Raw genomic sequence first — 14403 nt, 5'->3', positions numbered from 1 at the left:
CAAGAAACCGAATCTTCAACTGACTTGATAATGCAGCATCGCTTTGGCATATAAAAGGAATATAAAATTTAAATGTTCGTTAAAGAAAGTGTTTAGGCGATTTGCCTGTTCACAGAGAAATGTAATTTGTCTACAGGCCTTAAAATAATCTAAGTTTCAGACGAGTCTTCGATGACTGAATATCCTAAGTGACAGTCCCTTTCCAATAGCTTATTAATATAATAAATAGTTTTCTTGCACCTTGGTTTTGAAATCAAGCAAACAGATCTTTTCTTAAGTACTTAACAGAAGAAGGTTGTTAAAACAATAAAAAAAGAAATTAAAAACGAAAAGTATAATTTATATCTTTAATAATCATCTGCCCTTACACATAAATAAACAAAATGAAAATTCAAAATAATACAAATTGGTATATTTCCGGTTGTATCACTTTTCCTTACACTACAATGTGAAACATAAAAAAAAATAACATTCAGTATCATAATTAGGTAAAACCGAAACATACCTAAAAATATGATTTTATAAACATTCGTTTCGTATAATTATTTTTTAATATCTTCACTTGTGATACATATACCAAGCTTTATTAAATCCCAATACACAGACAATACAAGACTGTTTTTCAACATTTGTTCACTAACAAGAGGCCTTCAGAAAGAGTTTGATGAAAATTGTTTAGAACATTGCTGTGCCACGAAATGCTGAAGCACTACTGCGGTCGAATTGCTTTGAAACATTAATAATATAGCACCACGAGGCAATGATACGCATAGATAAATAATAAAGACCCCAGTTCAATAACCACACACATTCACATTGATAACAGTGGCAAGTAATGTTCCAATGTGTTCATTTTCAGTCAAACTAAAGCCCCACCCCATAAAAATGTTCCACTTCAATTAAACTTATATATCTAATAAAATACATAAAAACACCTAAACATATGTATAGTATAAGCCGATTTCGTTCATGATTACGTGATATCGAATAAAAATCGTTACAAATAGAATAAAATATACAAAAAATAGTATAAATTGCAGAAATCCGTACATTAAAAATTAAATCTCACTTGCTGGAACATGTTTATGGGAGAACAGACCTAATTTCCTTGGTTTAGAGTTTTAATTGCGCTGTGCGACGTTGATGTGTGTTAGCGGGCCTTGTGGGTGGAGGCCGCGGATCTGCGTGTGTTCGGGAGGGCAGTAGGAGTACACGTCGCCAGCCAGTTCCTCGGGTCCAACCTCGGGCTCAGACTTGGCCTGCTTCGTGGCCTCGTCTACTAATTGACGTACTTTCACATCGATCTCCTAAAATCATAATTTGGAAGAATTTGAATGATGAATAACGGTTTTTTATTATTATGTATTTTGGAAGGTTTCGTAGTAATTGTATATGTCTCTAATTGAGGCTGTTATTACAATTAATCGCGTGCATATGCAGCCATGGCTTTATCATATCACAATTTCATTAATAAAGCCGTAATCAAATAGCAAATTTATTTTTATATATCTTATCATGCAGGTAAAACTAACTCCACGGTTTTTGGGGAGGAGATAATAATATGTTCGTGCATGGCAAACGGTAATAATCAGTAAAACCAGTAATGGCAGCAAAATATCTGACCATTAATGTGGTAGTAAAAACACTCGCCGGCAATGGTATTATAAACAGACCATCACGTCCATTTTGTTTATAATTCGCACACTGAACAGGTAGGCCGAAGCTCTTTATACATGCATCGATGTGTCGACTGTTATCTGTTACATTGAATTAAAATAAAATCGCGTATCTTTTGTCTCCTCAAAAGCGGACAAGCAAGGATTGATTATATTCGAGGTATTTCAAATTTCTCGTCAATAAAGTAGCTATAGCTAGCTAGTGTGTTGTAACTGACCTTGAGTTGATCGGGCGTAGCGAGCCCGTTGCTGAGAATCTTCTCCTTGAAAGAGGTGATGGGGTCACGAGTCTGACGCACTTCCTGAATCTCGTCGCGCGTACGGTAAGACGTTCCGGGGTCCGACATGGAGTGGCCGGAGTAGCGGTATGTCTCCATCTCCATCAGCAGAGGTCCTGGATAACAATTATATAGATTATTTAACAAGTAATGTGACTGCACGGATCGCCTATCGTTCGGTAAATATGTCGCGGTTTCGACCCCCGCGTTGGACTAGCATTTGTGTGATTCACGAATGCATTGACTAGAAAGACACCCAAGTCTTTGTGCATGTGACACGAATGTTTGTGAAATCCCCGCGACACAAGGAACAAATTCCTTAATGCGAGAGTCGTTTTAAAAAAATATATATATTTCAAATTCTGAAAGACTGATCAATATAACATAGCTATTAAGTCAAAACAAGCCCTGCGATTGTTTGTATTTTATTTCTATCAACAATTCTCAGTCAACTGATCTGCGAACAAACTTAATTGCTCAGCCTTTAGATCCTGGGATCTTTTGCTGTTACATACCTGTTATAAAAGGTCACTATGAGCAGTTTATGAGTGATACATTAGTAATAGGTACCTTTTCCACTGGTGCAGTAGTCGATGGCGTACTTAGTGGCCTCCCTGGTGGCTAGGACGTCCATGCCATCTACCCAAATGCCGGGCACGTAGTCACCGCGGGTGTAGTAGTCAGTGTTGGCTGACGAGCGGTCCGAACTCGTTCCCATACCTTGAGGAATAAAAAGTTTTTGTTATACAGAGATGATTACCCAAAAAAGTATAAAAAATAGTAACTTGTGACTGCACGGTTAGACGAGTGGTTGTGGTCACCAGGCCAAACTCACTATACGCGATTAGTAGCGGGTTTCATCCCCGCGTAGGGTCATTTGTGTGATCCACGAACGCTTGCCCTGAGTCTGGGTGTTTTTGTGCATGTCATTATGTGATTAGAATGTTTGTGAAACCCCGCGACACAAGGATTTAATTCCATAAAGGATTCGCTTTTAATTAAAATTATGTTATAACTTTGTTTTCAATGCATTGTACAATACTGCAAACGTGATTTTCTTCGAAAGGATTAGATGCGTACTTATCTTAGTTTCATACTAATTCTGTTTCATGTTTATCACAGTACTATCATCTACAATTAAAAGAGGAACTTAATACAGTATTACGAAAAATTTATCAGTACTTTTTATAACGCCGTAGTATTTTTATCTTAATTTCATTTTTATCAGTACTTGTTTGTCTAGACTAACTCCATTGTTGCGTTTGAATCATTTCGTCTGATAAGCCTTCAGACAATTTTATTGAAATATACATTTCATATTTTTGTCCAGCACTTTAGGCACGTATCCTAGATACTGCGCAAGTATCTTCAAAACGAAAGAATCGATTTTTTATCAAATTATCTCCTCTAGGAAAAGAATAGCTTCTTTATATGGAAAGAGACCTTTGCCGAGGTGTGGGAAATATACAGAATAAGCTGAGGCTCAATATTTAAAAAAAAAATTGTGTAAAAAAATATTAATACTATCTTATATCCATTTCTTTAAATAATAGAGCTTGTTAATATATTTTAATCTTACATATTCGTCTCTAAATAATAACAAAACTCTTTTTGTGGGTTAGAAACAGTGTTCAGGTCCTTAGCAATCGTCATAATTTCAAAATATGTAGCAACAAATAAGCAAACGCTTATCGCAAGGAACTAGTTACGTCTGAAGGTTGACTAGAGGTTATATAGATGTCAGATTCATGGATTTTTATTGTAAGACATTGATAGCTACATTTACATCAAAAGTTTCTTCTGGGTCTAGATCCGAGACCTGGAACTCTAATTGTTGATCAGGAATAGATGTTAAATAAAATGTCAGTTAAAAAATCAAAAATACACTGATTAGTTTGTTTAGAAGCGAGGAAGCTAGGTTCTTGGACCATATTAGCTTAAAGAACATTTTTTGGGAACAGATCATTTGCATAGTTATTTATATAATAACGATTGACTAAGGCTTATTTATCAGGATCGACTAGTTCCAGTTCGTCTCGCGACCGCGCCGCCGCGTCAACTTATGATTAAGGACTCTCATTGGGTCCGAAGCTAGTCGGGCTATCCCGATAAATACGCGTGAGTAAACCATCATTTACTATATTAATATAGTAAATGATTATTATTCGCCTCACGAAACTTATTATAATAATATCATATGCAGTTTGCCGTTAAATACTCATAATGAATCTTTTAGACTTATGTAGTAGGTATTCCTCTCAATTGAGTTGATCACGAGCAATCTATGAAATTACCACTCATGGTCATCGGACATAGTCCTTTCGATCGAACTATAAGTGGTACACGCCACTATGAGTCTGGGCGTAATTAACTGTGATATGTTTGCTTACTTTGAGGTTAGATGGCGTTGTGAATGTTGGTTGAATATTATATTTTATTACGCTTCTGAGGAAACAGATGTCAATTTGGCAATAATTTTAGTACTTTGCAATTGTGACTTTGTACGCACCGATATTGCACTCGGACAAACGAAATTGGTTCAGTAATAAATTCTTTTCCCAATAGAGACCGAATTGTCAATATGTGGTATAAGCTATCTCCATAGCAAATTACATCAAAATCGGTCCAACCGTTACAGCTACGTTACGGTAAAAGAGGTAAGAAACATATATACACACTCACATACTGTCGCCTTTATTTAAGCGCGTTGCCGTGAAACGAAAGAGGTCTTGCATAAGATAAAGATGGGTATAAAACGTATGTTATACCGACACTGGATCTATTTACTACCTATGGACTCGAGTCCGAAGTCTTGTTATTGATTTCCACGTATATCTGATATCATAATAATATATATGTTCTCACCGTATCCATTGTTCTCGCACACGAACACACAGGGCAGGTCCCATAGCTTGGCCATGTTGAAGGCCTCGAACAGCTGGCCCTGGTTCGCGGCACCGTCACCGTACAGCGCGAAGTTGACGCCACCATCGCCCTTGTATTTGTGAGCGAAACCAATACCAGCGCCTAATGGGACCTGTATCAAAGAAAAATAAAGGATAAAAGAGGTTTTAGTAAAATAATGCTTGAATATAAGCTAAGGGTTGTCCAAATCTTTATCAATACTAAATTACACAGAAGTAATGAGGATATTACTACCATTCCGGTACTATTTCCATTCCACCCAAACCAATTGCAACTCTATTGCATAAAAAAAAGTATTTCCCTTAAGTTTGCAAAAAATAAGATACTGAATTCCTAGAGAAAGCATTCCAAGGATTAAAAAGAAAACACAGCAGAAGTAGTCTGATAACCAATTTCCGCAAAAAGGAATACTGCCGGAGCAACTGATTTGAAGTCTGATAGGCAGCTACTCCATGTGACACACTAGTACTAATTTGCATCCAATTAGAATGGAAGCATTTGTATGGTAGTAAGAAAGATGACAGTGGTATTTTAAGACACTGACCTGAGCACCAACAATACCGTTGCCTCCGTAGAAGTTGCGTCCATACAAATGCATGGAGCCTCCCTTACCGCGGGAACAGCCGGTCCTGCGGCCAGTGAGCTCGGACAGCACGCCGACCACGCTCACACCCATGAGGTGCGTCCAGCCGTGACAACGGTACGCGGTAATCAACGAGTCCACCTCGCGCATCGCAGCGTGCATACCGACAGCTACTGCCTCTTGGCCTATTTCAATTTAATGGGATTGAGTAAAGCGAAAGCAGAGTCAAATATCTCTATAGACAGATTAGGATCGGGACGGGATTAAGATTGGCGGCAAAAAGGGCCTTCTGAGTAACTATGTGATAAAAAAATAATTCATGTGTGTTGATTTCTGACTATTACAAGATTTTCTTGCTTAATTCTTATTTCAAATTTCTGCCTAAATCTAATCTAATCCTGCCATAAAGGAAATAGCAGTGGCCATCTATTAATTTCTTGGGTAGCCAACAATGTTTTATAATCCATATGAGATGGAGCCCTTGCCCTTAGGATGGCCAAACATCATTGAGGTGTGATGGCTCAGCTATATTTTATGTCAACATCCTTAAAGTATACATTGTGAACTAAGTTACAACCTGAGCAGGTATATTAATGGACTATGAGAATTATCCAATGAATAATGCTAAAGAAATATCCAGTTGCAATCGAATTAAAGATAAATCTTGATAAAATAGCAACCGTAAACCATAGCAAGCATAAAAGTCAATAATAATTTTATTTACACAGAAAATTTATTTAAACAGATTATAGCCTAAAATTAATTAATTATCAAACTACCTTACCTGAATACAAGTGGCAGAAACCACGGATGATCTTCTCCTTGTACAGGTTACCAGCAGCGGTCTCAATGCGTCGGAGAGTCGCGAGCTGTTCATACATTTTGAGTGCATCTTGACTTGTGAGAGTGGCTGATGTTGCGGGGCCTTTATCCAATTTGTGGAGTTTGTAAGGCTAGTGGAAACACAATAATTATTAACAAATAGACTGCTTGAATAGTGGAGTGGTTGAAGTCAAATATAAATGTTTTCATTAAGAGTATTGTTTTTTTTTTTATTATGACTATGTTTTGCAGGCAAATCCTAAATGCAGACTGAATGTTGCATCTTACATTCTAGACTATTGTTGGTCCAATTAAAAAACTTCCTATAACAAATATATATTAATTATAATAATTGATTTTGTTCAGGAGTTCATTTATCTTATTTTAAATCCTCATTTTTGTCTAATATAACACTTTAAAATAGTTTCATTTTTAAAAAAATACAAAACAAAAATTTCATTAAGTCCTGCTTCCTCTACACAATTTAGAATGAATTATATTTTTGTGATAAGATTCCAGTTAAAAATTATATTTATCAGCAACAATTCCAAAAATACTCTAACAATTTCAATTCTAGTACCTAATTCAGTTAAATATTGGGGTTTTTAAAGGTAATATCAGAGTTTTAACATAAAGAGGGATTTTTAAACTACTATTTACAGAAGATGCATAGTTTACACCAGCTACCCAATCTGTTATCAGAGTATCAGGTAGCAAACGTCAAATTACCGACAACAAAACACTGGTACACTTGACACAACTTGAAGGTTAGGTTACATAATTATACAAACTACATAATAAACCAAGTCCTACGAAACACAAACAGGACTCATGTAAAAACGAATATACCAGTCACAAAAACCCGAGGCACTTGTCTAATAAGAGTTCGGATCAAATTCATTTGCTTACCTTAATTTCAAATGTAGCTTCACTTTTCGTACTGTATTTAACGTTAGATGCCGTGGCGACAGGGGTGCCCACTTTCTAAAATACGATATAACACAGCTATTAAAATAGTAATATTAACAATGTTCTTTTAAAATTAATAAGTATCAAGATAATTTCTGAAATTTAAATAGGTAAAGGGGACCGCAACGTACCGTAACCGTGTTACCGGCTAAAAGTTTAGCAGCGGATGGAATGATTTTACTCATTTTCGTTATAATTTCTTCAATAAAGCCCAGTTTATTTGGTGATCCTTGTTAAGGATCACTTATTGCTAATATATAATCGGAATAAAATAAAAAGTTCGGCCGTCCCGATGTCGCACAGGTCGAAGATGACGTTACTGACATTGACAATTTGACATTTGCGTTTTTCATTGATAACGTGTTGGCTTTGTCGTTGCATTGTAAAGCCATGGTGTATCAGTATAACGAGCATTTTTAATTAATAATTAAAGACCGAAGATAGATCGCTATCTACGATCAAAATTATTAATTGTTATGTTAATGTTAGCTTATATATGTGTAAAATATTTTGAAGTAGACAAAACGACGACAGTATTGAGAGCTGCGTCAATCGGACAGTAACTTGGGACCTTTACTGAAATATAATTAAGTACCTAAGTTATGACGCATTTGTATGATCATTCCTATCTCTGTTAAGGGATATCTATCCGGCCGATTAGTAGGTAACTATGAATGGAAATGCATGGTTATTCAAACGTAAATAACGAGATATGGATATATTTGTTTATCTAAAATATACAGAATTAGGCAGTTCATTTATAAAAAGGAAAGGTCATATTGGTGTTTAGTAAGTTTTCAAAATATATCTTAAGCATAAGCTACTTTTTTCTCAATAATACTTAATTATTCCAAGGTCCTATTTTGTTTATACATACCTATGTAGTTTTGTCACTAACTTTTGCAACTCTTTTTTTTCGGTGAAATGTTTTTTTTAAACATATTTACTTACACAAAATTCAATACAGCAGCAGAAACGTAACGAAAAACAGTTAATCAAAATATCACCTTTTTGAATTTTCAAACTTTTATTGGGTACCATATTCACATTGCTCTTAAATCACAGAATCTAAATTGATGAAGATGCATCAATCACATCACAGCCACTTAATGAGGAGCAACATTCAATTGAAAAAAAGCTATTTGTTAAATTTCTTAGTAAGTACATGAAGTTATTATTAGATAAAGTCACGTTTACATTTTTAAAATCGTCGGTCAATCCTATATAACTTCATTTTAATGTAACTGAGTATTTGTGCACTCCTCATCATAACTCATCCACGACGAACGCCGTCTTTTAAACTTATTAAAGAGATACACAATAATCAGTTCTTTATCTTTTATGTTCTATGTAATTTTTGAGCAAGAGATTAAGTCCCTCACCTATAGAAGCTCCTGAACATAAGCTGTGCAACTAACTGGTTACTAATTGCTACTTTTATGTTATTGGAGGTATGAAAGTGATCATTTAACAAAAAGTAACGAGCAGTCGCGAAAGTTGAAAAATATTACCTAATGTTCTTGATCAAGAATTCTGTTGCTCGGCAAAAAATAACTGCGGTGTGGATACTCCTTTAGTCAACAGTACATTTTGTCGTTTGTATAAACACAAACGACAAAACAGTGTGATCCATCCAAAAAAATTAACTTAAGATTTACTGTTAAAGATAGACTGAATAATTTTAAATATTAAGTTGGGCGGCCTCATTACCTTACACTGAACTCAAACATGTTCAAAACGAAATACTAATAAATTAACAAAATACAAGTGACAACATACCAAACGTAAATTTCTCAAAAAAATTACATTTTACCTATTTCTTGGAGTATGTTTATGGGATAACAGACTTAATTATCTGAGTTTTACGATGCGCGCTTTGAAAGTGCCAGGTGCGCACGCGGCGCTCCGGGGTGAGTACCCCGGATTTCCTTCTCAAGGCACGAGTAATAGATGTCAGCCGTAAGCTCCTCGGGACCAATAACGGCGTCTGCTTTCGCTTGCTTAGTGGCTGCATCGATTGACTTCTTTACTTTAGAATCGATTGCCTAAAAATAACCTTTATGTAAGTATTTATTCAGAACAAAAAGCATTGGCAACCAATAGTTGGGACAATTCAATGAAAGAAATAAATCTTTAAAAATTTTCTGATTTTAATAGAATAAGCACTGACCTTCAGTTGTTCGGCAGTAGCGAGCTGGGCCTTAAGAAGCTTCTCCTTGAAGCTGGTGATAGGGTCTCGCTTAGCTCGCACTTCCGCAACCTCCTCGCGCGAGCGGTACGACGTGCCCGGATCAGACATCGAGTGTCCTGTGTAGCGGTAGGTGTCAAACTCCACTACTATAGGACCTGGGTACCATAAAATGATGATTAATAATATTAGATAGATAGAATATTCTTTATTGCACACCACATAAGTACAGGATTGGTTATAAATAAATAGTTACATGGTAAACAATGGGCGGTCTTATCGCCAAGAGCGATCTTTTACAGACAACCTTACGACGATTAGAAATAATTACGGAAAAAAAACAAGCACAAAGCACCCCTACCCCTAGTACTGTGACTGCTAAAAAAAATCTCATAAATTAATCCTGTCCTTACTACTTTGTTACTTTGTCTTTTTTACTCACTTTGTTATTTTGTCTAAGTCCCCTGATCTTGCTGCTGGTGGAATGAGACAACCTAAGGATCGCCTGGTTTTGGACCCAACAGGAGTCTTTAATCTGGACTTAAAAGTGTGACTAGAGATGCGTCTAAGGGATCAATCTTTCGTAGGCCTCAGGCAGCCAAGGTATTAAAGCCACCTGACAAAATCATTAGTAGGTACCTTTTCCACTGGCGCACCAATCAATCGCAAACTTCGTGACTTCCCTGGTGGCTACTACGTCCATGCCGTCGGCTTTGATGCCGGGGATATAATCACCGCGGGCATAGTACTCCGTGGACGCTGACGATCTTTTTGCCGCAGTTCCCAGACCTTAGAAAAACAACCTTAAATATACAATTTTCACACACAAACATATCTATACTTATCGATGTATATAGTATTCCAAAATGTAAATAAGTATGGAACAAAACATTCAATAACAATATTTTAAACGAAAGAAAACTAAAGTCGTAAAGATTTGATGATCTTTTTTTGCACCGAAGAGTTGATTTTATAAAAAAGGCGCCTGGGGATGGGGTTAGGTTAGATAGGATTAGGTTATTTCCTCACCGTATCCATTGTTTTCGCAGAGGAAAATACAGGGTAAGACCCAAAGCTTAGCCATATTGAAGGCTTCGTGCACCTGACCCTGGTTGGCGGATCCGTCCCCGTATAGCGCGAAGTTAACGCCACCGGTGCCCTTGTATTTGTGAGCAAAAGCAATACCAGCGCCTAATGGGCCCTATTAGAAAATAAAGTAACTTTTATTAAGGAAGCCTTCGTTATAATTCCACCCACTACATTGACGTGCAGGCGCTAAGCAGTGGCTAGTAGCTTTCTTAGCTACTTATACATTTTTTTATAATCCAGCAGATGCGTTTCAAATTGTATATTTTTTTGTTCGAAATGAAAATAATTTGGGCTATTGATATATAAAACCCTACAAGATTAGGAAGTAAAATGAAATTGTAAAGTCTTCCAAAGAGTCAACCATTGTCTTTACTTAGGTATTCGATAATAGTGGAATCGACTCTCAATATTTTGCCAAAACAAATTAATTAATTCGTTTCTTCAGATTATTTTTTACTTTTTATCATAAGTTAATAACCTAAGTTTTAGAGTATTGCTTTTAACATGACCATGCCTTATCTACTGAACTAAAAAGTATGAAAAGAAGGGAACTTTTAATTTGTTAAAGACTTTAAATGAACTGACCGTAGCGCCGACGATACCGTTGCCTCCGAAGAGTCTTGGTGTGTACATATGCATGGAGCCTCCTTTACCGCGGCCGCAGCCGGACTTGCGGCCTGCGAGCTCAGCCAGCACGCCCAGCTCGCTGGCGCCCATGAGGTGAGTCCAGCCGTGGCATCGATACGCGCCACACACGGTGTCTATCGGGCGCATAACCGAACATATGCCGACGGCGACTGCCTCTTCACCTGCGTTATTTAGGTACAATTGATTTAAATTTAAAAACACCGGCACGCTTAGCATATTCTACTAGTCAGTGTCTTCCTTTAGTTACCTACTCAAATTTAAAGAGAATCGTAACAAAAACATAATCCGCCATTTTGTGTCGGTGGCAATCTTAAATCGAATTTTGAAACCGTAACTCAGAATTAAATGAAAATTAAAAACCAGATCAGCTGATACGATAACTATGGCACATACAAGTTTTAGGGCCACCATTTTTGCGTCGGGGTTAAAAAAGACATGGGGCTAATAATTTATTTAAACAAGTAATGACCTTACCTAGATATAAATGACAAAATCCTTGGATGACCTTTGCCTTATACATGTTACTGGCAGCTGTTTCTAGTCTTCGGAGCACAACTAACTTTTCATACAAAGCGAGTGCTTCTTTATGTGTGATAGTCGATGATGTCGGGGGACCTTTATCCAATTTGTGAAGTTTGTAGGGCTAGTGGAAAGAAGATTATTCCTCATAAAACCAATACGTAAGCATCCAAAATATGGGAGCGAGTATTGTCCTGCCACTTCTGCTTTTTACCAGGAGAAATTTCTGATCGATACTTTTTAAGGTCGAAAAGCGTTTGACCGAATATAATCATTTCGTGTAAACTGTCATTTCCGTTTTGCTTGCTTTTATTTCAGCAAATTGATAACGTTCTACCAGCGTATTTAACTAGTGGAATCTTTTCCTTATTCCGACGTTTCACTTGGCCGAAAAACGTATTAACAGAGTTAAAATTTGCAGAAATAATATTAGTTCGAATTTTTGGATTTGAAGGTTTATTATACCGTTTTTCTATATTAGGATGAGGTTGGCCAAGGGGTCTATGGGAGAAACAGTAAGCTATAATAACAAACCTCTATTGCCCCTAGGGCCAAGCAAGGTTGCTTCGACGTTTTTTTTTATGATAGGATATAAATCTGTTTGATTGATTTTTAAAATCCAATTTTGGATGGCTTCTTCTGTGGCTTTTCGCATTTTTAATGCTTGTCTAATCTTTCTAGATTTGTTCTAGGCTAGTTGCTTGTATTTAACTGTAGCTGTTAAACATACTTTTCGGATTCTCTTTCCTAGCTAACCGCTAAATTGCCATTTATACAATTTTACCATAAATGATGAAAAAAAAAGTATTTTATAGGTTCTGAAATTCTGTCAGAATAAGTTCATTGATTTAAAAATATGGTGAAAATAGAAAAAAAATGCTCGAAAAAAACACGTGAGTAGGTATATTAAAGAAACATATATTATACCAATGGTCCAGATTTTCCCCTTTCTACCTAACAGTAAAGTTTCGTCTAACTAAATAATTAACGCAAAAAAATCAATTCGATTTACCTTGATTTCAATGCTAGCTTCATTTTTCGTACTGTATCTGATTTTAGGTGCCACAGGAGCAAGAATGCCTGCTTTCTGTAATTTAATTTCACACAAGTATATGAATATTGCAAACATCTCCAATGTATTTAAATATGCACAGTTACCGTATGATAGTTAAAACGCTGCAGATGTATATGCAAAAGCGTTTTTAGAATGCGTACTCAAATTGGTTTTGGATTCTTAAAATAAGTAAAAAACAACCCGATCATTAATAATTATTTGAATACGGAGAAAAATCCACCCGGAATATCTATCTCCTGATCAAAGATGTTTTTTTTTAAACGACTCCCGCAGCAAGGAATTTAATCCTTGTGTCGCGGGAAGTTTTAAAAACATACAATTCACATGTAAAAAGACACCCAAACTCAGAACACGTATTCTTGGATCACACAAATGCTAGTCCTACGCGGGGATTGAACCCGCGACACGTCGCGCTCATTGGATTTGGTGCGGTGACCTCAACCACTCGGCTATCCGTGCAATCAAAGATCGACTCGCTCTGGAGACGCTTGGCCACTTTACGTTGCTCTTAATGGAAATCATCAAGGACGTAATTTGCCAACCGCACCCCAAACGCAATAGACTGTTTATCCGTTCCCTATTACAGGGGATCAGACGACAACTCTTCGACAACTTTAGCAAACTAAAAGGGAAAAATACTACAAACCGTAACCGCTCTACTGGCCAACAATTTTGCGGCAGATGGGATTATTTTACTCATTTCTAAAATCAATTGTGCAATTAGGTCCAGTTTTTTGATTTGTAACATCCAATTTATCATGGGAGCCTTGTTAAGATCTACTTAATATTAATTTAGTGTACAAAATTCAAAAATATGGGCCGACCCAACGTCACACTGGAGGGAGATGACGGTTAAACATTGACATTTCAGTTTTTCTTTAATCACTTTTATGTTACAATGATTTAAAGCTTAACCTCCTTTTACAGCAAGATATAATAATAGGCTTTCAGATGTTTAAATTCTCATAAAAAATCTCAAGAGGTGGATTAGCTAAAATATAATTGTATGATTGTGTATAAAATACGTTGAACTACGTTAAACGTTAGCTGCTTTTTCCACAATCGACATTCATTTTTATAAGTAGGTACACACATAATAAAAAGTTACTTTAACCGTTGATTCAGCTTTATTTTCCAAAAGGGATCATTTCAGCCCGATTTAGTTACATTTCTCATTTTCATGGCTCAGATGGGCTCATAGCGTGATGGTAAATAGCTTGTCCTTTTATAATGTAGCTTAAAGTGGTTTTTTTTTTCGGTTCAGGAATTTTATAGCTTATTCGTTACAAACACAAAAAAGCAACCTTTCCTCTTTGTAACATTAAATTGTATTAGCTTCTTATGTTCGTATAGATATGGAAATATAAATTAAATATGTGCAAGGCAGGGATTTTTCTCAAAATTTTTATCATTTTATAACTGGATAATTTCATGCGAAGAGAACCGGGGAGACATGTCGAACATGAAAATTGCTTGTTGGCAACTTTAATCTAACATGTAATGTGGCATTTAGCAGAGGCCATATTATACTACTATGCTCTATAGAAGGACAGATATATGGATGGCCCAAGTATTATAGTTTATTTATTAACAAGCGGTACTGGCATTTTTAATTAAAATTTTACTAGCTA

General features: G+C 36.2%; 2 protein-coding genes across 2 annotated transcripts; both read right to left on the bottom strand.

The window, feature by feature from the left end:
• Window positions 1-333: 333 nt before the first annotated feature.
• Window positions 334-7581, bottom strand: LOC113499844 (probable pyruvate dehydrogenase E1 component subunit alpha, mitochondrial). The gene is made up of 8 exons (XM_026880411.1): window positions 7385-7581; window positions 7194-7268; window positions 6247-6415; window positions 5424-5647; window positions 4820-4991; window positions 2525-2674; window positions 1895-2070; window positions 334-1307 (listed from the first exon to the last, which is right to left on the bottom strand). Exons 1-8 carry the CDS (start codon window positions 7436-7438, stop codon window positions 1122-1124), a joined length of 1206 nt encoding a protein of 401 aa, XP_026736212.1. The 5' UTR covers window positions 7439-7581; the 3' UTR covers window positions 334-1121.
• A 680-nt stretch (window positions 7582-8261) lies between these two features.
• On the bottom strand, window positions 8262-13655 carry LOC113499842 (probable pyruvate dehydrogenase E1 component subunit alpha, mitochondrial). Its single transcript, XM_026880409.1, has 8 exons — window positions 13419-13655; window positions 12710-12784; window positions 11653-11821; window positions 11116-11339; window positions 10471-10642; window positions 10081-10230; window positions 9424-9599; window positions 8262-9298 (listed from the first exon to the last, which is right to left on the bottom strand). The coding sequence occupies exons 1-8, from the start codon at window positions 13530-13532 to the stop codon at window positions 9116-9118; spliced, it is 1263 nt and encodes a 420-aa protein (XP_026736210.1). The 5' UTR covers window positions 13533-13655; the 3' UTR covers window positions 8262-9115.
• Window positions 13656-14403: the final 748 nt, after the last annotated feature.

The sequence above is a fragment of the Trichoplusia ni genome, chromosome 13, assembly GCF_003590095.1.
Source record: "Trichoplusia ni isolate ovarian cell line Hi5 chromosome 13, tn1, whole genome shotgun sequence".
In the NCBI taxonomy this organism is placed as follows: domain Eukaryota; kingdom Metazoa; phylum Arthropoda; class Insecta; order Lepidoptera; family Noctuidae; genus Trichoplusia; species Trichoplusia ni.
The sequence above is the reverse complement of the archived record's forward strand: the minus strand, read 5'-3'. Positions and strand labels throughout refer to the sequence as shown.

Coding starts and splice junctions, on each gene's coding strand:
- LOC113499842 (XM_026880409.1), bottom strand. CDS start 13,532: ATGATAAATTGGATGTTACAAATCAAAAAACTGGACCTAATTGCACAA. Junction 10,643..11,115: donor ACGGTATCGTCGGCGCTACG/GTCAGTTCATTT, acceptor ATTTTCTAATAG/GGCCCATTAGGCGCTGGTAT. Junction 9,600..10,080: donor TTGGTGCGCCAGTGGAAAAG/GTACCTACTAAT, acceptor TATGGTACCCAG/GTCCTATAGTAGTGGAGTTT.
- LOC113499844 (XM_026880411.1), bottom strand. CDS start 7,438: ATGAGTAAAATCATTCCATCCGCTGCTAAACTTTTAGCCGGTAACACG. Junction 4,992..5,423: donor ACGGTATTGTTGGTGCTCAG/GTCAGTGTCTTA, acceptor TCTTTGATACAG/GTCCCATTAGGCGCTGGTAT. Junction 2,071..2,524: donor CTACTGCACCAGTGGAAAAG/GTACCTATTACT, acceptor ATTGTTATCCAG/GACCTCTGCTGATGGAGATG.